This window comes from Gymnodraco acuticeps, unplaced genomic scaffold (assembly GCF_902827175.1).
Source record: "Gymnodraco acuticeps unplaced genomic scaffold, fGymAcu1.1, whole genome shotgun sequence".
Lineage (NCBI taxonomy): Eukaryota > Metazoa > Chordata > Actinopteri > Perciformes > Bathydraconidae > Gymnodraco > Gymnodraco acuticeps.
In genome coordinates this window covers 7,280,536-7,304,501 of record NW_022990271.1, presented here as the reverse complement: position 1 = coordinate 7,304,501, position 23,966 = coordinate 7,280,536, and the positions used below count along the sequence as shown (strand labels likewise).

Genomic DNA, 23,966 nt, shown 5'->3' with positions numbered 1-23,966 from the left:
TGCTCGTGCTGATTCAGTACCCAGGGGATACAGGGACATCACATGGGATTAACCTAGAATTGACAGAAACATTGACTGGTGAGATTGAAGCATGAGAGACCTGAAGAAAATACCAAAAGTCGCATAAATGACTGACTAAACTATAGACCAGCTCAAAATCAGATCAGATAGCTGATGGTGTGACTGGAGTAAAACTGGAGACTACAGAGGACCTGTAGAAAAGCAAAGTGCTGTCAAATGAAGAGATTGGATACTGAGTACTATTAGCCTAACCCCCTCCAAAAAAAATAGAGGAAGAGGGTGGGACCAGTGAGGGACAAGCGGGGACAAAGACATGCAAGAAGTGCCAAACCGGGATCAGGAAGATCAGCAGTGCAAACTAGTGTTTCCTGGTATTGAGATGCAGATCCCACTTTCTCAGCTCATAATGGGGGCTGTCGGGAGTGTGTGTGTGTGTGTGTGTGTGTGTGTGTGTGTGTGTGTGTGTGTGTGTGTGTGTGTGTGTGTGTGTGTGTGTGTGTGTGTGTGTGTGTGTGTGTGTGTGTGTGTGTGTGTGTGTGTGTGTGTGTGTGTGTGTGTGTGTGGTGTGTGTGGTGTTGTGTGTGTGTGTGTGTGTGTGTGTGTGTGTGTGTGTGTGTGTGTGTGTGTGTGTGTGTGTGTGTGTGTGTGTGTGTGGTGTTTTTTCTTGGGACATATTCTCATATATCTGCTAACCTGCTTTTCTAATGGGGTGCAAATGGGCCTCCATTGTTCCTCCCTGCAGACCTGTTGGAATGACCTGACACGTTTCAGCTTCACATGCCTATGGCAACATGCACTCACCCTAATGTTTACATACACATGTAGACTTACTACCTAATGTTTAGGCGAAGCTCAAACTAGGAGGAAAAGCTTCATTTTATATTCCTTGATTTTTATAGCATACAATAGTGTTTTCAGTAAAGTAACATTATTTGTTTTACCTAAAAACAACACTCTGGTATGCATTTAGTTAAAATGTGAATATTAGAAATAATATTATGGCCAAACATTTTTCTAGAATATATAATGTTTGCATTTATGAGACATGAATGTACAACTTTGACTTCAACTGTTGATTTTATAGCTGTATATCTCCACTTTTAACGGGCTCGAATAATAAATTGCATGATGTGTTGTGGTAGTAGAGGGAGATTTGTGCTTTAGCCATCTCCCTCTTAAATCCAAACATTTCTAAAGCTGTGTTTTACTAAGCAGCCACAACTCAGCTGAAATGATTTTTACTAGGCGCTCTTGCTGACTTTGAGTTGGGGGATGGGGTTTAACAGAAGTGGGGGGGCAATACGGGGTCACACAGGAGGAGAACTGGGAGGGAGGGGGTCGCTTTTTTTTTCTCTCCGAGCTCTAGGAAAGAAAGGAAGGAAGCCAGAGCAGAGAAGCCCAAACCAACTGAGGAGAGATGGATGTGGTGGGGGGAGGGACCGGAGCAGGAGCGCCGCTCATTGGTAGGCTGCAGATCTCTCTCTTGATGGATTGACTTAACACGGGTCGAATTACACCATTTGCCGTGCATTAGTTTGTTTTTCTCTCAACCAGGAGAAGTTGATTCACTACGACGCGCATAATCATTCTTTTCTGGATTACAGCAAGATAAAAGGATACAAAATAAGCAATGCAGATGAGGTGAGTTTATTGCCGCTATACTTGGATATGGCCTACTTTGTTGCGAAGCATTACAAAGAGAAAGTCAAGGAGAAAACTAGAGAGGAGTCTTTGCTGGGATACAAAATATTTCTCCTGACCATGTCGCTATGCCGCTGTGCAAAACGGATGCTTGCTGTACAGAAATAGTTCGGGTCCACACTATTTTTACTTACGCTTCAATCCAATTTACTATTAACGAATTCCTTCCGCGACACGTTTATGTGTCCTGCTCGGAAGCGTCTTTCCAACTCCATAAAGCGGTGGAACAGAGGGCTAACCATACCTAAAGTCACCTCTTTATTGTTGGTACAGTTTACTCTTCCACTTAAGGCGGACCGCCTTAAGTGGAAGAGTAATTGGTAGTAAGAGTTATATACGCGCATCGTTATTAACCCATACATCAAACTGGTTAATCTAAAACTAAATGAAATGTGTTGATGCTAAAACGATAAACAAGTACAACATAGTTTTTTTTTTATTCCCGTGGATTTGGGCGATATCACGCTCGCAGTCAGTCCACACGCCCTCTATTATCTTGAATCAACATTAAATCAATGATCGTACATGAAGTCAGTGCGCGGTGTAAGGATCGCGCGTCGTTAATGTTTATGTCTTTTCCCCTCTGGTTTCCAAAGTTAATAGTAGTGCAAGGGGGCTGGTGTATCGCTGTATGAGGGAGGGGGCTGTGTGGTCGTGGCAGAGCTTTGAAGATCAGTCATCAGAGCGCAGGGGGACAGAGCAGGCAGGCGAAATGCTTATATGTGGCCAGCGGAGCCAAAATCTGTGCGCAACTGGATAAAAATAAAGAGAGGAAAGTGGGGTCCGGTTGGAGTTTAAAATTACAGGAATATTGCACACTGGGTGTTTTCTCTTAAATGGATTACCAAAGGAATATGACATTCAGTCGGATTGCCCCATGCATGAGTGCATTAATACACACAAGGTAGGTCCTCGAATATTTTTAATTATTGATATAGGCCTAGTGTATTTTAGAACACTTTGTGTTTATTATTAAGGTGGACCTTGGATTTAATTAAGGACACATCACTACAGACGCCTATGATACCCAGAGAGCTACTTTGTGAAAAAATAAATTATATAAGAGAGTCAAGTGCTTGGATTTCAAAGTACAATACACCCAAGATTAAAATAGAGATGCAAACATAGATAACGATTTACCGAGAGTAAAATCAGAGCCACGCCAATGTTGGTCTTTAACAGACCAATCGCGTAGATAAGTGTCCGTATTTCTGCTATAATTTCAACCACAATAGCTCGTCTCTTCTTATGTGAATTTCCCCCAATTGTATTAAAAGGTAAAATAGATTAATTAAAGTGTTTCCGGACGGTTTAAAATCACTAAAATCAACTTAGAATAAAGGCAGCCTGCACATGATTGGACGTTGCATGATGGCAACACGATATTAAACAATAAAGGCGAGTAGTAGCCTACGGGCAATCTGAGTTGAAGGTTGTTGACCGTGCACCCACCATGAATCTATTAAATGTATCCCCAATTTGATTGTGGTGTCCTTATAGTGGATTAAACATTGGAGAAGCGGTGGTAACCTTTTTTGGAGGCAGAACAGCACGGGAGCCCAGCCCTGTGCATGCATTAAGTGCCATGGAGGCAGTTAAACGCAGCCCCATCACAGTTGTCACTCCCCCGCGTCTTTGTTGTCTTTTGTATTAGTCCTACATGGGCTAAAGGGGTCTGAATAGATTTACCACGGGTAAAACTTGAATGCCTTCACCCAGTGTGGACAATGCTTGCATTAGAGTCCGGGCTGATGCGTGGATTGTGTGCGTAAAAGAGGAGCGGAAGATCCCCACGCAAAACTTGAAAAATTACCAGCGAATAAAAGAAGAGAAACAGAAGAAACATAATAGAAAGAGAGAGATAATTGGAACGGTTCGCTTGGTTCAGGAGAAATCATGTAACTGTGAGTAGGTACGGATAAATGTAGGAATTGTTCTGCTTTGTCTCATTGTTTAGGTAAAATGGCCAAATGCAGTGATGAGCAAAAGAAGACCAACTAAAGGGCTTTTACTGAAGTTGTCACTAGACTAATCTGGTGTGCTACATTTATCACAAAAACAGCACATTCATATTCCATGTTTAGTATGTCTGTTGTCAAAAATATTGGATGCTTTTCTCTCAAGCCAGTGCAGTCCCTTTAGAGAATTAAACACAGAGCAGATCGGTTTAAACTTACACCAGATGTGTTCATTTCCCTGAAACTCTGTGTGAGTGTCAGAGCAGTCACAAAGAGAGAAAAAAGAGCCCCAGCTGAGTTATTGAAACTACTTGATATTGGCAGGAAGCACACACTTTGGTTGGGCCAAACATCAGAACCAGTGGTGGGTTCAGTCATCAACACAGCTGGCTGGTGTGTCTCACTCCACCTCACTGGCCACGGGGTCGGAACTCAGCGACCAGAACGATCACCGTTAACCTCCACTACAGCCGCCTGTAACCCCGGAACAACCGTCATTCAACCATACAGTGATCAGTGTTAACCCTTTACACCATATGCCTAAATTGCCCCAAACTGCTGCTTGTAAACCAGATTGTCCAACGCTGAATTAGCCGAGTGATACAAGTTTGACCCTGTTTGCAGCATTTGGAGTCAATGTGTTTATATAGTTTGTTCCCTTCAGAACCCCCTTTTAGGAGCCCCACAACAGCTCTCCTGATTGTAGGTCCACTGACCGGGGGTGGGGCCCTATTGTGTTGACTTGCCCAAAGCCCCCTTTGTTTCCTGGTCACACCTGCAGCTCAGCCCCTTTTGTGATCTACTATAGCAGAACTACTGCTGAGAACAACCGTTCTCCTGTTTCACTCCTCCTCTCGTCAAAGTAGAGAATAAAGGGAGGGAAGCACAGTTTAGGGTGGCACAGCCTTCTCCTTCTGCCAATTCTTTGAAGCAACAAGTCCAACCAAGCCCCTCACAAGTGATCCTTAGGTAAATAGCACGCGATTAGGGGTAGTTACTACTGAAGTGGGAAAAGGAGTAGTAATCATTTTTGTTTCGTTTTGTCATGCTGTTCTCATTTTGAGATCAAGTGAATATATTTGAGGTTTTGATTGAAATGATTAATTAATTGAAAAAATGACCTGCGGATAAAAAATGAAATCAATCTTTATTTGTTTCCCTATAGTTTAGAGGTAGAGGTAACAGTGTTATGGGATATATCCAGTTTTGAACAGTCTTGCATGCTTACACACGCATTAAGGCATACACACCAAGTGTGAGGAGTGAAATGCCTGAAACTAAACTCCTGGGCCATTTGATATCCTGTGCTGTTAGGTTTACAGATCAGTTTGGTGCGAGATGACAAGCCAAGCAGCCTCAAGCGGCAGTCACCATTGTTGTGTTGGGATTACATCCACCCATCACACTCACACGCAATTTACGCAAGCTCACGCACCACTGTTGTTTGTCTTCTTTTTATTAGCCCCAATTTCTCTCAATAGGACTTTCCTTAAAAAATACACCCATTCAGTGTTGCAGTGGGGGAGAGGTTAGGGCTGACATTGGCCAGTGAAAGAAGAGCTAAAAGGAGAATATGTGTTAATCTGTCATTTTAAGCTTGGAACACTAAATCTGTAGCTGTAACTACTTGATTTGGGCTACAGACCCCTACACCCTACATCAGTACAAATAGCAATCCACCATCCCCCTTCCGTGTTTAACACCATGGGTCTGAGCCAACAACATCAGCAGGGAAAGTGCGTGGTTGTAGGACATTGAAAAGCCTGTAATAACAGAGGTAGAGTGAGGCAAGGCTGAATGGCACTGAGTTGCGTGACAAGCCCAGCATCTCTAGGCTTGTTGAGGCCTATATGCACACACACACACACACACACACACACACACACACACACACACACACACACACACACACACACACACTAGAAAGCAGGAACCGGAGAGCGCAAAGAAATAGTCAATAGAAAACACGCTGGGCTCACTAGAGATTGAGAAGTAATTTTAGATCGCTGACCTCTGGATGTCTCCCGTTTCTGTTTTACATTAACGTTTCTGAGGGAAGCCTCCGCAGTGTGGCTGTTACCATGCAAGGAATCATGGGGGATCTAAGCTGGGCTTCTGCCTCTCGTAGGAGTGTGTTTCTCTTGAATTGTTTAGTTGGAGAGAATGGCGAAAAAAAGTGGTGTGCTTATGTTGTATGATAGCACCATAGAATTGAAATGTGGAGCCTGGTTTATTTACCTTTCATACCTCCCCTTTTTTATTGTTGTGAATTTGGTATCTATTCCTTTCATTGCCATGATCTAGAAAGTCAGCAATGTATTTATTGGGCAAATAGATACACTCATTTCGTGGAGTGAGAGTATCTGAAACACTTTCGAGGAACACCACTGTCTCTCTTTGAAGAGCAGTGTCATCATTTCTCGTTTAGATTAAGTTGCTGACACTTGTTCTCTGTATAGATCTGGGAGCCTGTGTGCATAGATCTCAGGATCGTTTGTGTCCAGAGATGCATTTGCATGTAGATTAGAGTATAATGAATGCTCCAGAGTCATTGGGGACTTTTCTAGTAAGAGGGCCCTCAGTCAGTCCTTTTATTTAGTGAAAAATATATTGTCCTTGCATTAACTAATAATAATGACATTGAACCTTTAAAGGCCCCAGTATCCCACAGAGTGCTGAATGGCTATGATTACACATTGTTGATGAAAAAAAAAGATGCCGGAAATACTTTGTTTCTATCCCCACCGCTTCCATCCTTTTATGTGACAACGTACAGGAACTGTAATTGGATTATTAGTGCCTGAAATACCGGCTGTGAGCTTTGTATATATATACATGAATGCTTTAGGGCTATCCAACCTATTTGTGTGTTATGCAATCCACTTATATATAATATATACTTGCAGAAAGCTGACGTGCTGATGTACGGGTATGTGTATTATTGCTTACAGGTTAACACCTCATTGTGCCCACTTTTCTACTTAGCAACCATGTCTATAACGGTTAATTTAGCGTTTTGAAGTAAATATTTGGAAAGCTTTTTAAAATGTCTTTCCAAGATTTCTAGGCAATTACAAGATGAAAGTGGACAGATTGCGGGTAACAAAGTTCTCACATAGCTACAGTGATGTGGTAGAGTCCATAGATTGCCTCTGCAGGCTGCTGCTGCCATGCTTCCTGTGTGGATCAATCAGAGCACTAATGGCTTGGCAGGCCAGGCTCACAGACAGCCCCGGAGCAGGTGTGCTTTGGGGCTAATTGAAAAATGAGTCAATACTGTGTGTGCTTGTGTGTGTGCATGCACATGCATCAGTCTTTGCATTACACCATTTGAAAGCGTGATTATGTATGTGCAGCCGTGTGTGTGTGTGTGTATCCCAGTGTGCTCCCAGCTAATCCATCCCTCTGCCTGTATGACGTCTCCCAGTAAATTGTTTATATCCGTTCAGGCTTTGCCTGTATGAATAATTTGTTTGCCTTATAAATATTTGAATGCACACCGATCATTAATATGCACAGACACAGTCTGTCTCCAAAGCACTACTCCACGCACCAACATACACACTAAACTCCTGCCACTCCCACAATGAAATATTACCAATGTAGTTGATGGTGTATCATGTCTACAATTAGATGTGGTACAAACTATTATCCACAAAAACGACTTTGTCAAAACAAATGTACATGACTTGATCCTCCTGAGACAAAGATGAGTTAATCACTGCACTGCAATAAAGCGCACCTGCCCTGAAGAAAGGCTGGAGAAATAACATCCAACAGAGCGCTAATAGAAGGCAGCTAAGGTCAGAGCAGAGGGTATACTAGTAATGGTGATGAAGTTGTACTGATTAGTGTGGAGCCTGGCACTGGAAAAACCAATCTGAGCACAGATGTACTGAGACAGCATGCCCACCACGGTTCTAACAGAGTGGACTTCCGCTGCCTCCAACACACACAGAGACACCCCACCGGTCACTTGGCTGACCTTCCCTTAGACAGCAGATGCAGAGAGAGGTACAGGGGAAACGCCAAGCACTGCCACTGAGAGCTCAGTCATCAATAAGCACAAGAGGGCATGATGTGCGCCTTATGTTTTAATTTCACTAACCTAGTCGGTATGGACTAGAAAACTAAAACATCACAGCGGAAATTCTTACCATTCATGATTTAAAAGAAGGTTTACAGATTGCATCAGAACGATAAATATAACATGAGGTTTTAAAAGTCATTCAACCAAAGCATTCGGTGTGTTTCCAGGTAACATCTCCACCACAGTGAAACAGGAAGTGTCGTCTGTGAGCAGCCATGGGCCAGAGAGCTGTGCTTCTGCTCAGTGAGCTGCTGCTGCTGCTACTGACAGCCTCACGCACTATCCTCGCCGTCAGCTTCCCCGAGGACAACGTACCCCTTGATGTCGTTGACGCACACTGTGAGTACAAGCCCACAAATGAGCTCAGCAGAGATGAGGGTACAAATTACAATAGCTAGGACATCACTGAAGAAGTCAACAATTATTGTGATGTACACTTTTCTCACTCTAGCCGCACATGTATAAAAGACAAATGCAGACAGCCTGCTCCTTCTACGTGTGTCAGCAGTTCAGACACAGGCATGCCATTTTCTCTGCTCTATGGTCAGTCGCATCAAGTGGATTCCATTTACATCTCTGTGATGTACTGGAAGAACAGAGAAATGTGCTGACATAGACAGCCATTCTCTCTCGCACAAACAAAACACGACACACAGAATAAACTGTACCATCCCATAACCTTAACTGCAGTAAGACTTAAAGCAAACACACAGGATATTTCTTTCTACAATGTATTGTTAAATGTAGCAAGAGATGAGTGTTGTATATCCTTGCAAGAGTGCCTGTTCGTATACCTTAAGTTTCCCATTAACACTACGTGTGCATGTGTGATGTTTTCACAGTTTCACGGAGATACCCTGTGTTCAGAGGCCGGCCCTCTGGCAACGAGTCACAGCATCGCCTTGACTTTCAGCTGATGACCAAGATTCAGGACACTCTGTTCATCGCTGGCAGGTAAACTCAACACACATACACACTCTCTCTCCTTCCATTCCACACATCCCCCACACCAATATACTCAGTTAGTCCATGGCAGGTAAACAGTGGCATAAGGAGGGGGAAAAGCTCTTAGTGTTATTGGATCTGTAGCTTCTAGGCTGGTATTTGATGTATATGGCCCGCATTGATCCGAGAAAGGCATCTATCATGCCGGCTTAACGCTCTGTCAGGGGTTTCTTGGCATCTTTACATGTCTTTTTGGTATTTATGGGCACTGGGATTAGTCTGACCGCCAGCACCAATAATGTAGCAGGAAATCTGCTCGACATCTACCGTATAAAACTCCCACCTCTGGAGCCCCTGTAATCACTTCCACATGTATCAGTGTCGTCAGGTGGATCCTCTTTTGGCCAGTTTGGGCTATTCACATGTTTTGGAAACAAAATTAAACAAGATGTTGTTCTCTACGGTTTGATAAGATCCGATCTCCATTGGATAATTACATTTTTTTCACAAACCATGTATAATCAAAACAATATGTGGTTGTCATGTGAAATGTTCTAGCCAAGAGGTCATTCAGGGTGTTTTTAATATAAAATCCAGTTGAATAAAACAACATAATTCACCATGCATCAACTATGCAACAACCTCGTTGTTCTTCAAATAGTACCGACATCTGAATTAGCTATGTTTTTGTGTCATTATTTTCAGAAATTGGTTTAAACCCATTTCCTTCAGATTTTATATTACTGCAAACCAAAATGTTGTTTCCTGGCACAAGATGAGGGAAAACATAGTTCACAGGAAATGAGAACCTCTAATGACGAAGAACCATTCAGAATTGTTTTTCTCATAATGGAGACTAAATAGAAACAATTATATTATTATATCAGAGTTGTACATTATCCTCTATTATATTGTAAATAAGTATTTATGAAGCTCTAGATTTGTTTTTAAACAGAAACATTGATTGTGCTGTGTTGCTGAGCTGAGTATTGTGTTTCTGTCTGTCCACAGAGATCAGGTGTACCTGGTCAGTCTGAGAGAATCCTACAGGAATGAGATCATTCCTTACAGGGTAAGATTCTCGCTGTTTTCTCAATCTACCAACACTAAAAGGTTTCCATAGAAAATACAGAGCCATTCATCACAAACTGGACAGGTTGTAAAATGAGAGAGTGGAAAAGGGACGACTGTGTGAGCTTGTGCATGAGTGAGTGTATGTGTGTATTTAGTGTGCCGTGCGTGTGTCTAATGCTCCATGTTGGATTTTCACAGAAGCTAACATGGCGATCAGGACAAGCTGACAGAGACATGTGTGCCGTCAAGGGAAAACACAGAGTATGTATAAAAAGACATTTACCTTTTGTATTATATTGAATCACAGCGACAGAGGCTTAAACATGTAAGCAGAAAAGAAGGCTTCCTCTAATAATGCTGTCCCATGTTATGTGTCTGATTTTAGGACGAGTGCCACAACTTCATCAAAGTGCTGGTTCCCAGAAACGATGACTTGGTGTTCATCTGTGGTACCAACGGCTTCAACCCCATGTGCAGATACTACAGGGTAAGAATCCAGGGAACAATGGTTCATAAATGCACAAAAATATGGACTTGTATTGTGTAATTGCTTTTAAAGTACTTTGGGTAAAGAAAATAATGTTTCAATTTATTGAAATGCATGTGACTAGACTCTGACTGATTTATGTGTGTGCTAGTGTTACCATGTATGTTGGTATTTACTGTGTCCCATGACGAAAGGTTTTAATGTGTGGGGGATTGTTGTGTTATCTTCAGCTGGATAACCTCGAGTTTGATGGGGAGGAAATCAATGGATTGGCACGATGCCCATTTGACTCCAAGCAAACTAACGTTGCCCTTTTCGCTGGTAAGGGTTGAAAAGACACTCGCCCACACACACATTTACTCTTGCTGAAGAACTAATGGGTTTCTACTTACGCTCTCATTATCACCTCTGTCTTTACCACGATAAAACTGTGCCTGCAGCGATAACAATGCACCTAATCAAGCCTCTTTAAGAGAAAACAGAAACAACAAATCATTGTAGAGCAGTGTATCCTAATTCTTTGTGGCTGTACCTCTTGTTTTTTTGTCTCTTAGAGGGGAAACTGTATTCAGCAACTGTAGCTGACTTCCAGGCCAGTGATGCTGTCATCTACCGCAGTATGGGTGATGGATCGGCCCTGAGGACCATCAAATATGACTCCAAATGGCTGAAAGGTAAGCGATTGCCTCTTCCTCACTCTCACTCTCTATCTCTATCCCTCTTTCCAATTGGAGATACACGTGTCTACCTGCCAGTTTGCTAAATGCCCAATGGTGCCCTTGCATGGTGTATGTATGTACGGGGCTGTCAGAGCAGTTTTTGAAATGATAGAGAGCTCTCCTGCCTTGCCAAGCTCCACGGGGATATGGCCTGTTCTCTCCCAGGAAATCTAGGTCACCCCCAGTCATATACAGCCATGTACAAATCTCTGAAATATTCAACATGCTCAGTGGTGGTGACAGTGCAAAAATACGCTTCAACTCTCTGCTTCTGTCTCCCTCTCAGAACCTCATTTCCTGCACGCAGCAGAGTATGGGAATTACGTGTACTTTTTCTACCGAGAGATTGCAGTGGAGCACAGCAACCTGGGAAAGGTAAGACTGTGCACCTGCCGTTTAAAATGCTTTATATATTTCATACAGAGACCATATGCAGGCCTTTATCCAAAGAAAAGGCTTACACCTCCCTCCGTGCATGTGTTCTTGTCACAAATGGTCCCAGCTGTAATGGGGCCCATTCAGGCGATGACAGTACATTGCATTAGAAAACACGAGAAATGTCAACAGCCAGTGTTTGCTGGAAATGTTCTACTAATGTAAAACCATTACACAGTGCAGAGATTTGTCTCCCGGAGATGTGAGCCCTGTGTCTGCCTCTACCGATGACACATGCAGAGGGCATTAGGATGTTCTGTGTTAGAGGCCAACTTTAGATTTGACCATGTCTCATCCTGAGCTGGTCTGGCCGGGCCACAGGAAGCCAGCATCCTACATAAGCCACCAGCCAATAAATATTTCAACCCTACTAATGCTTGGGTGACACCAGGCCTTTGGTGGAGGTTTGTGCTGATAAATAATTAAAACTGCCAAAGCCAACTGCTTCATACACTTCATTTAAACTCGAAGCCTTGGTAATAAGTGCAATCCAACACACATTCACATTGCGCCGCATCGGGCCAGAAGAGGCATGACTGGTTAGCTCCAGTCAGGGTTAACAATCTCAGCACACAAAGTTAAAGACGAGCGTGTGTGTTTGTAAAGTCGTTACCCCGAGTTGCTCCAGGATGGAGAGATGCATTATTCAGCATGTTGAAGTGTTTTTTAGTGACGTTCACTCAGCTGCCTTCCCTCTTCTGCTGAATCTCTTAAACCCATGCTCTTTGCAGGTTGTGTATTCTCGTGTGGCTCGAATCTGCAAGAATGATGTCGGGGGGTCGCAGCGGGTGCTTGAGAAGCACTGGACATCTTTTGTGAAGGCGAGGCTTAATTGCTCGGTGCCAGGGGAGTCCTTCTTCTACTTCGATGTGCTTCAGTCCATCACTGACATCATCAACATAAATGGAGTTCCCTCGGTGGTGGGCGTGTTCACTACGCAGATGAACAGGTGAGCAGCGGCTGGTGATAGACAGAAACTGGAGACAGAACATGGATAGAAATAAGAAAAATGTCAGTCATTTGTGGATAAACATTGATGTATTTATATATTCACAGTATCCCTGGGTCAGCAGTGTGTGCCTTCTCTATGGACGACATAGAGAAAGTATTCTCGGGCCGGTTCAAAGAGCAGAAGACTGCTGATTCTGTGTGGACTCCAATTCCAGAGGATAAGCTTCCCAAACCCCGGTAAGAATTAGACTTTCTAAAAAAAAGAAAAGAAACAAGCAAAACAAAAGCAAAGAAAAACAGGTGGTGCTTGAGTCAGCATCTGTTTACCACCTGACATTGTTTCACATTTTCTCAACCCTTCTTTATCCAGGTTAAACCCAATGAAATCAATTATTTTCCAATAGTAAGGGACCTAGTTATTAGCTCTGACCCAGTACACACATTCACCATCTGCTGATGATTGAATAATTAATATGGCATAATTAGACGCGTTGCATATTTAACCCGTTTACAGTCAGCACATATATGTGTATCCCTGCCCTGTGTCCAAAACACAAAGTCCACGAAGCACCTCATTACCCTGGTAAATCATTAATGGAGGATAACCATGCATATGCATATTTTATATTTCCAGCTGATGCCTTTTAGTGATCCTAATAAGCACCTGCTCCTCTCCCCCCAAGCTCTCGTTGCACTTTTCATCCATTTCAATAGACACTATTATTACTCCCTGGTGTGTGATCGTATAGGCTGATCTTTGACCTTTTGCCCTCTGTTCTTGTGCACCCTCCATCCTAGACCCGGGTGCTGTGCAGGTCATGGTCCAGCTGCGTCCTTAAAGAGCTCCATCGAGTTTCCGGACGATACCCTGCAGTTCATCAAGTCCCACCCCCTCATGGACACAGCTGTGCCTTCTCTTGGGGATGAGCCTTGGTTCACCAAGACTCGCGTCAGGTACACAGAAATACATTAAGCTTTTCATTAAGGTTTCTGAAACCTCGTTTCCCAAACAATATAATGTCTCACAAAATATGCAACATCTCTGGCACTGGATTTCTGTTTAATGCCAACCCTTCACACAACGCCGTCTGAGAACTTTGTCTAAATATATTGTCTAAAAAAGTAGAGATTGGTAAAAAAGAAAAAGGGGAATTTAACCATTCTTCTTTATTATAATATTGAAGTATTTTTATTTACTGAGTTGCATAGGATCTTTAGCGATGTCTTCAACATATCTTCTATCTTGTTTGTGTTAACCCCTGCTGTGAGTAACACATGCCTCTCTGCTGTGTGTATAGGTACAGACTGACAGCACTGGCTGTGGACAATGAAGCAGGACCTCACAAGAACTACACAGTGGTGTTCATCGGGGCCGAGTCAGGGGTTGTTCTCAAGGTTTTGGCCAAGACCTCGTCTATGTCTTTGAATGACAGCCTGCTTCTGGAGGAGATAGATGTCTTCAACAGGGCCAAGTAGGGATACTTGTACTTTCCACCCTCTCTCTTTCTGCCCCTCTTCTCTTTTTCTCTTCCCCTTCTGGCCGAGGAGTCAGCAACTCTTAAAGTGAAGCATCCTGGCACTGATAGCAGTGTCCGTCTGCTTTCTGTGCCTGCACAGCATGAGTCTGAATTTCTTCTTTTGCTTATTTGTGGATGTTAACATGCACCCTGCGTGTGTTAGAGGTTAAAATCCTGTTAAGCTGTGAGAGAAAGCTTTATGTGACTTTTCCACCTAACAAGTGATTAAATCTACTGAGACTGAAACAGTACACGGACTTATCAGATAAACCTCTGATCAGGTTTCTCTCTTCCCTTCCCAGGTGCCTGTCTAACCATGAGGACGACAAGCGTGTCCTCTCGCTGCACGTGGACAAAGAAGCACACAGTCTGTATGTCGCCTTTTCAAGCTGTGTCATCCGAATTCCCCTGAGTCGCTGTGAAAGGCATACTACGTGCCACAAGTAAGTGACGTTCGAATACACACGTAGGGGGGGCAAAATGCACTTTGTACAAATGGTCATAGGTTTGTGACTTTGTTTTGTGTTTTAGTTATTGCCATAAAAGGCAATGATTACAGCTTTTTATTATGCCTTTGGTTAATGTTCAGTCGGCCACCAATGATTAGAGTGCACTTCCCAGAATGATTAAACCCCTTACTGATGGTTATTTGTTTGTATGGCTTCAGGTCTTGCATTGCATCAAGGGATCCCTACTGTGGCTGGAAGCCATATGGAGCCTGTGAGAGGATACTGCCTGGTTTTCTGTGAGTCAAGCCCTTGTGATATAAAATGCACATGTATAGAGGGGACAATTAGTTATAAAGATTCCTTTTGCAACTCTTCAATTAATCTCCTCTTTGCTGTCTTTTAGGACTGGATATGAGCAGGATGTCGAATTTGGAAACACTACCCACCTGGGAGACTGTCATGGTACGATTCTCATCTCCATGCCATGCTTCTACCCTGAGACACATTCTAACAAAAACACACACACAAACAAACACAAACAAGCAGATCAAACGCAAACTCATCTCCACACACACCATGAGCTTGCACACTCACACCAGTAACCACTCCAGTAACTTGCCCCTACATAAGTCTATGTGAAGTATTAACACACACATCTGCATACAGTACATGGCCACCTGTAACTTATGCCACCAGTGAGGCAGAAACATGGACATGTACAATAAAAGGTCATGTTCAGCCGGTGCAAATGGTAGAGGTCTTAAAATATCCAACGGCCAGAAAATATGCCTTTGCCAATTTGACTGTAAAATGCTTGTCCCTTTATTTGTACCAACTGAACATGACCCCAGCTGAACCTCAGTATTGATCAGAACCAGAGGGCCCCCAGTGACTCCACTCCAGTGAGAAAAGGACACTGTGGGTGCTTTATATCTTTATTATTAAACCAAATATACTGCACTTTTGGTGTCTTTTAGGAATTTTGGTTTTTATTTCTGAATTCCTTTATACTGATTTCTTGTCCTTTTGAATTCTTTTAGCGTTTTTGGGCAGTACATCAGCGCCAGATTACAAATCATTTGGCGACCCTACCTCTGGTTAGTTTGATCTTTTACTCAAATGGTTTCTTTCCTTGAGTTCAGCATCTCCAACCCTGTCTTTCCTCAACTGCCACCATTCATCTTTTCTTACCAATTACCTCTTGAATGCTAATGTCACCAGCTTCATGTTCATCGTCACAAACAACAGATTCATTGGTGCTCTAGCACAGATTCACTTTTTCACTCATCACTTCCTGTTCCCAATCACTCCTTCCACTTGCATGCCCTTCAACCCTCCTTTGGCATCCTTACTGTTGTGTACCAACTCCTCAGTGAATCTCAGTATCCTCTCCTTTTCCCCTCTCAAATTGTCTAAACAAAAATATACTTTCATTGTAAATGTGAACTATAAGGTTATTTGACTTTTTTTGTCAAACATTAACTTTAAAAAGGAACCATTGCCCATGCCTACTAACTGGGATGATACCAGTATGCTTTACCCACGTCTGCACAGTTTGTTAACAATTTGTTTGTCACCACAGACATGGAGTTTTCATCAACGCCAGTCACTGTCCACCCCAGTGGGCCCATACTCCCCCCAGTACTCATACCCACTCAGAGCCCCAGCTCTGGGCCTGATCCAGAGCTCTACGGCTCAGGCTTTGTGCTGCAGGATGACCCAGCCACCTCCCATTCTTTAGACTCTATCCCAGGGGGCCAAGAGGGTAAGGCCCGCAGGGAGGCAGCCAACATACTGCAATAAGTCTGATCTGATAGCTGCCAACAACTCTCACTAAGCTACACATAGTCTCACATACGCAAAAGCACACATTCAGCTAATTAGTATTGCCATTAGATAATACGGCAGGTTTTAAATAAGCCTATTTCTTTTTTAAATAGACATTTACATACACATTCTATGTTGATATCAACATTATATTTTCATGATATATTGTTTTAATTTCTTAAAATTGTAATTTTTTCTTTTGTTGTTTCTTTCTTATTAATAATTTTCCCAGTTTCCTAATCATTAAACCTTGCACTCACCAATCTTTTGTTTGGATTTAGCTTCTGTCTCTGCTAGTATAGATTTGTTTAACTATAGCTCTAGTAACAGTTTACCCTGGCTGGTAGATAATTAACTGGGCCTGCTCTGCCACATCACTTTTGTGGCCGCACGGTGGATGACTAACTCTTTCAATGTCTGTGGTTACTAACAAACTTCCAGTAAAGCAGCAGCTATCTCAAATCCTGGGAGATGATCACTGCATCTCTTTCCACTGAACAACTTCCTGTCGGTTGATCTCTTTTGCGAAAAGGTTGATTTGGATCTCCATCTCAGATGACGGTGCTTTTCTATCCCCTTGGTGTTGGTTAAACGCATGAGAAAAAGCCTATAATGGACTGTGGATAAAGGCACAACACTTTAAGCCTTTCCTTCTGAACTAACATAGCACTGCTTCTTGTAGATACCAAAATGGATGTGGGTACCTAACAGCTTCTTCAAATCCTCAACATATTTCTTCTTCATTTTGGTTTAGATGAATAGGAATGTGTAAATAACTTTGCTATAAAATTAGAAACTCAGAAATGTGCATGATGTTTTGAGAACACAACCATACACATTCCTGCTGTTGAATGGGGAGGGATTCTCCACTAAACATTTGAATTATTTTCACCTGGAGTTAAACAAAGTGTCAATGTTTTGTAGGTGTGTGGGATATCCAAGCAGGTGAGACCAACCAGATGGTCCACATGAACATCCTCATCACCTGCGTGTTTGCTGCCTTTCTCATGGGTGCTCTCCTTGCTGGTCTGTTTGTTTTCTGCTACCGAGACTCATTCCTCCGTAAGCCAAGACATGTCCACAAGGACGCAGAGTCTGCACCATCCTGCTCCGACTCTAATGGAAGCTTTATCAAGCTCAATGGCCTCTTTGACAGCCCTGTAAAGGTAAAGCTATAAAAACAGCTCCAATGCTACATTAAAGTATTTTGTGGAGATGAGATAATGGACCAGATGTAAAACTCTGTCTAATCATACTGTTATGTTTTAATGTTCCCAATCCTAGGAGTACCAGACCAACATTGATTCTCCCAAGATGTACACCAATCTGCTGAGCAACGGCAAAGACCTGAATTCACCTAATGGAGACACCAAGACCATGATCCTGCGGGACGGATGTCAGCCCCCCGAGCTGGCAGCCCTGCCTACACCGGAGTCCACCCCTGTGCTTCAGCAGAAAAGCCTGCAGCCCATTACAAACCAGTGGGAGAGGGCTCCTGGAAAGGCAAGTGGACCGCGTAAGGAGTCCAACTCATCAGCCAAGAGTCCTCAGTTCGTTCTTTCTGCTCCTGCTCCTCCCATCTCCAACTCCAACCTCCCTCACCTCGCGTTGGGACACTCACAGATCCCTAGTGCAGTTGTCTTGCCCAATGCCACACATGACAACTCCAACCATGACAGTGGAGATGATACTTTGCCACATTCATCTGAAAGGAGGCTGAAAAACCCAGATTCTAAAGGATGTAGGAAGGAACAGAAAAAGTCAGTGGATGCCAGAAATACCCTAAATGACCTTTTAAAACACCTAAACGACTCAGTGGCCAACCCCAAGGCCATTCTTCAAGAGGCATCAGGACCTCGTCCACGGCAACATCTTACTCTGGAGCCCATGGAGGAACTGACTGAATTACCCCCCAAGGTGCCCAGCCGTGAGGCTTCCCTGTACTCTCCCTCCTCCTCCCTCCCTAGGAACAGCCCCACCAAGAGGGTTGATGTGCCCCTGCTCTCCACACCAACAACACCAACGGGCAGCATGGGTGGCACCCTGGAGAGGCAAAGAGGGGGGTATCAACTCCACCGGAGTGCCTCTCACAGGCAATCCTTATCCACCTCACCGAGTGGGGTAACCATGGGGGTGTCTGTGTCTCGCCAACACAGTATGAACAGAGGGGGTTACATGCCCCCAACACCCCCCTCCAGACTTGACTCTCAAGGTGGATTGATGGGGGCAGGAATGCACTCACCCCACCAATCCTCTGTACCCCGACAGGGCAGCTACAGTGGGTATGGTTCACTCCCTCGCACAGGGCTTAAACGGACCCCATCGCTAAAGCCAGATGTGCCCCCTAAACCCAATGGGTTTCCACCACAGACTCCACAGATGCGAGTGGTCAACAAGTACAGTTATTAAAAGAGTAAGACACTTCTGAGTGAGCTCTTGGACTTGACTTTGAGCCCCGAGGGCTTTGAGGGGCGACGGATGGGATAGGCCCTATCAGTGTTTGTGTATTGACTTGAGGTGTTTTCCCCCTTTAAAAGATATGCACATTCACTCACACTAAAAAGGGAAAATTCACACATGTGGCCAAAGATACTCCATGGGGCATTTTCGCTCCCTACATCTCCATCTCCCTTCCTTGTGACGATAGCCACAGGATACAAAGAGTGGATGGTAGTAAATCTGCTGCTACCCATTGTATCTAGGTTTGGGTGTAGCCTGTTTCCATATTTGGTACAAGGTTTAGGACACCAGCTGGGGCCGCAATGGTGCCTGCGCGTGTGGTGCCATGTTAACAGTGGAATACTTGAAGAATTGGTCTCATTTGTCACTGCCCTTGAGCACTGTCTTCCCACTAATGTGAACTAAACAAAGAGGAGAGGTAGGCCACGCCTTCGTATTAAGATGGCTGGGGGCAGTGGAGAGGAAACTCAAAAATCATAAGTCTGCGTAAGACCGCTAATAGCTGAAGCAAGCAGAGAAAAGAAGTGCAAATACAAATGTGTGTGTGTTTTGTTTGATTGGAAAGCAGATTGGTGTAGATGCAGTATACAAATTAGGCCTGCATTTGTTTATCAAGAGTAGTGCCACATGCCAGAGGACGCACCATAAGTCTAAGACCTAAGTCCCTTATTCAAATACTATGATCTCTTAGACTTGTTCAAACCCATCTGAACAGAGGCAAAACACATTTTCTTGTCTCTATTGCGAAGTTGGGACAAGTACATTGTATGTCACTGGGAAACTTGGGAAAGTATTTTTGCTGCTATTGGTTTTAAACATAGGTGTTTGTCTTTGATGCATTTGTTTCCTTCTCAACTAGACTGGGATCGCCCTTGTTATTGGTGTGCATATCTGCTTGTGCGCGAGTACATTGTATGTGTGGGTTATTTTGCAGATAAAGACAAAGAAGAACAATTATCAGTAACTAAATGCACTGTTAAATCTGATACATGGGGAATAATGCTGGTCCCCAGGACTGAATCCTCCCATAACCTCTACTGCCCCCTGGTAATTATACTGGTGGTTCAAGAGACTCCTTTCTTTATGTAGCAATGGTATTAAGAAAAAACATACATTTCTCATCTCATTCTATAAATGAACTTTGAACAAAATGGTTTGCCTTTATAATGTGTTGACTGTGTTATTTAAAGAATTTACCATATAAAACTAAACCAACACAAATGGTGTGTGAATTCAGCATTTCAAGGCACTTCTGTTCTGTAAAAGTGTCTCCCCTTATAGAAAAACAATAGAAACGTCCTTCTACATTAATCCTATTAAAGGTATATTCAACTGACCCTAGAACAATAAGTGGATGTAACACCTCCGTCATGCTGGTTCTACAGCCCGTGTTCCCTGTGCAGCTTCCCTGCGAGTGGTCAGTGTACAATCAACTCAAAATTACCAATGTGTCCAAATGAGTCATGCTGGGAATGACAAGATCCTGTATATAATGAAATACTATAAATAAGGAGTATACATATTTTTAGGCAAGTGAACCTGAATCTGTGCATTGTGTGCCTTATTCACAAAACTACTACAGTATATAATTCTGGCAATGTCAATTGGTCCTCTGTATGTTACGGTCATATACTCTGTAATCAACTTTTATACAAACCATTTGAAAATCATATAGATGTGTTTGAGAACCACAACAAAATCCATACTGAAGTTATGTGGAAAATAAATTGACTGACCGACATTCTACTTTTGAATGCTCGTCGTACAAAAGGACATTCAAAAAAACATTTATTAAGGGTATGAATTGATTTTTCTCCTGTACTACCGGTGTTGAAGAGAATGGTTTTAATCCAGCACATAGAGGTGCCATGCAGTGAATGTATTTTCTTGACAGTGGGATGTAGGGTGGTTAGACCGCAGCACATCCTGCCCACAGCCAATGTATTAACACAGTGTTCACATGAAAGCCGTCAGTTGGCATGGGTGGTAGTCACGCAGAATCCGTAATTCCCTAGGATTGCAGAGACAGGAATTATTTCTATTGGCCAGTAGTGACAACTAAGGGATAATTTTTCTTAGGTACATTATTTGGGAGACTTCTGCAATCCTATCCGAGCGTCAGTTGCCTGTTTAGCCCAAAGCCACATTTTGTTTACAAGTGATGATTGTATGTAAAGACTCTCTGCCCGTCATCTAACCAGTGTTTGGGCCCTCTTTTTGTACTTGACACATGCACACTGACATCACAAACATACTCTCAACATAAACATGCTCAACTGCCTTGTACATTGCAATATGAAATGGGTCTTTCTGTTGCAATCTAAATTGAAGCCTTTATATTTCAGTCTGAGCTCTGTATGTGCAGATCAACTGGATGTTGTCATGTAACTTTGATTTAAATACTTAGCAACATGGCAATGAAAGGCCAGCTGTACATGTGATCTCCAGAGTATTTCAGCTTGTAGATATGTTGTACTGTGAATGTGTAAATAATAATGATGGTCTTTGTTTCATGATATTTTTTGTTGATTTTTTTTAACACGGCATGTATAGTTGAAATAAAACATTATGGCACAGAAAAAGTGGTCTCTGGGTTGTTTTCAAGTCAGGGAATATAGCGTGGTTGGGTTTCATAGGTCGGCTTCTTATTTGACAGTATGTCATGTGTTTCTGAGATCATGATGTGCCGTCACAGAGAGATAACAATCAGACGTTTAGTGCCTTGTGAACTCAGCCTAAAAGCCATGAGATGCATGACTTGGGCGGGTAATAATGTGTCCTTGCTGATCTCTGTGATCTGACTATCAGAGACATGAAGAGTCTGCAGAATGATTAAGAGCTTCAGGTTATTTTTAGAGCTGGGTTGTTTTGAAGTTTGGGGCCAGCACAGTCAACGGCGCCAGATAGCATGTGGGAAAGTTTCCAAAGCAGTATGTCCATTTAGAGACCAAACATCTGGACTAATTACTGCTCAGGGTAAGATCCAAGTCACCAATGAGCTGTGAAAATGCACACATTATCACTTGCATACATTTCTATGCAAGCAGCATAAACATCCATTGAGTGATGTTACGCACAGATAGGCTTGTGATAAGAATAGCTGTCAACAAAGGAATCAAGGACAGATGGTTGGATAAAGGAGAGTCCCTTTTTCACATGTTTTCGATCAGAGGAACGACCACTTATTCCCCTATCAAAAAGACAGACTAGGACATCCTGTAGTACTATACTTCTGATAAGCCTTCGTGTTAAGTTAAAACAAACACAGAATCATGCAGAAAATAGATCATACAAATTGTATTTATTGTCAAAACATGACAGCAGGAATGCAGATGAATCCGTCCAAATTGTTTTGCATTACAAACAAGGGATGTCCCAGTCGCTTAGTGGTCTAAAAACACATACCACATACCAACAAACATTCTCGTTTGGAATCCGCCCGGTGACATATGTTGCATGCTACCCCCCGTCTCTCTTCTCCTCACATTTCCTGTACTATCAAATAACACAAAAAACCTTGACTTAAATACATCAGACAATTTTTGACTATCGTTTTTTTTCAGCATCTAAATACTAACTTCCCGCAAAAGGTCCAGCCAACTAAGATGAAAAGAAAAAGGGTTTTCATCTCACTGAAGCTGCACATAAAGCAGAAGTGCAGGAGGGCTCTGAGAGCGTGCCTCTTCTGCAGGAGGTTATGCAGCCCTTTGGCTGTTTGGCCAGGAGGCTTTGTGGCTCGTCGCTGCCGTCAGAATGTTGACACAAGTGCTCCTTCATTTGCTTTCAGCAGGACCTCCTGAAAACTTGCACCTCCTAGCAACCCAGCTCTCACGCACAGCACGCACGCACACACACACACACACACACACACACACACACACACACACACACACACACACACACACACACACACACACACACACACACACACACACACACACACACACCACACACACACACACACACACACACACACACACACACACACACACGCACACACACACACAAGGGAAACATTCTCCCCTCTGGGTGTTCTAACGGGGGTTGGGGTGTGATTTGGTTGGGAATTGGGAAGAACAAAGAGGCGCCTCTTGCTATTCTGATGTACATCCCATCCTCTCAATTTATCAGATAGTCTCTTTGAATTAGTGGAGGCAAAATCAAACACAGCCAGTGATTCTGTAGCCGTTTCATTCACTTGTGCATCCGCCTGGACCCACTTAATTCTCATTACCACCACCAACTGTTACCGGACAAAAAGCATGCGTTTGTTTGTCTTCCAGTTCTGTGTGTGTCTGTGTTTCCGTATGTCCGTGCACATGTGTGCTTTAATTTCAGTTCACGAGGGAAAGAGAAAGCAGATGCTTAAAAAACACAACATCTCTTAGTTAGGCTTAGTGGGACACAGCAAGGTCACACATCTCGATGCAGGAAGATAATAATAATTAATAATTCCTTACATTTATTATAGCGCTTTTCCAGATGCTCAAAGCGCTTTTACAAATACACATTATACATATCATACATGCAATGGTCACCACTGTGGACAATAAGATGAAAGTAAATAGCTTCAAAGAACAAATTCAAATCTGCTCTGAAACAGAAACTCTCAAGCAGAGAATAGAGAAAAGCCCACTTCACACTTCAGATAGTTCATACTAACACATGTACAAAGTAATTTGGTCTATTTATCTGCTTACTGGCTTTCTCTGCAAGACCTATTGGGAAATGCATGAATCTTCTCTACTCTTTTCTGACCTTATTTCTTAAAAGCCCAGCAGTGAAACCAACAATTACATTTACAATCCTGGGTCATGGAAAGGTACTTAAGAGTTTTTGGGAGAGCTTTAGTAAGTTCATATGCCCTCTATGATGCATTCGAATTTGTGTCTGGGTAATGCTTCATTTGAAAGCAGAATTAAATGACAGGGATGGAGCCAACATTTCTCGGAGCTGGATTGAAAAGACGTTTTGCAGGATACTTTTACACTACAGCCTCTACAGTCGGGAAACGCCATCAGTCTAATCCATGTGCCAAGCACCCTTACATTGATAGTTCATTAATGGCAAAATTGCTTTGAAAAATGACTTAAAAGGCAGGCAAGCAAAAGCAAGGAAGAGAAAGGGATCGTTGAAATATGAGGAATAGAAGTGCCGGCAGGAAGGGACTTGTAGCCTTTGAGTAGAAAAAGACATTTGGATGTGGATGAACTCTAAACAAAACAGATTAATGAGAGACAAAAAGCACAGAGTTCAGTTAAGGGACTTTTCCCAGCTCTCTCTTCAGCCAAGCTCTACAAATCAACGGCTCTGACACAACATAGAGAGACAG

The 23,966-nt window shown here is 42.9% G+C and overlaps 1 protein-coding gene across 5 annotated transcripts; it reads left to right on the top strand.

The window, feature by feature from the left end:
* Positions 1-1,386: 1,386 nt before the first annotated feature.
* On the top strand, positions 1,387-21,216 carry sema6dl (sema domain, transmembrane domain (TM), and cytoplasmic domain, (semaphorin) 6D, like). 5 transcript variants are annotated; one of them, XM_034221068.1, is made up of 20 exons: positions 1,387-1,662; positions 7,938-8,109; positions 8,613-8,724; positions 9,727-9,787; positions 9,988-10,050; positions 10,175-10,276; positions 10,507-10,597; positions 10,831-10,950; positions 11,282-11,370; positions 12,162-12,379; positions 12,487-12,618; positions 13,180-13,335; positions 13,680-13,853; positions 14,201-14,341; positions 14,566-14,643; positions 14,751-14,809; positions 15,388-15,444; positions 15,930-16,112; positions 17,099-17,340; positions 17,459-21,216. In XM_034221068.1, the coding sequence occupies exons 2-20, from the start codon at positions 7,986-7,988 to the stop codon at positions 18,581-18,583; spliced, it is 3,327 nt and encodes a 1,108-aa protein (XP_034076959.1). In that variant the 5' UTR covers positions 1,387-1,662; positions 7,938-7,985; the 3' UTR covers positions 18,584-21,216. The 5 variants fall into 5 exon arrangements, with proteins under 5 accessions (XP_034076959.1, XP_034076961.1, XP_034076962.1 ...); XM_034221069.1 differs by lacking the exon at positions 1,387-1,662 and adding an exon at positions 2,338-2,626; XM_034221070.1 differs by lacking the exon at positions 15,388-15,444.
* The last annotated feature ends 2,750 nt before the right edge of the window (positions 21,217-23,966 follow it).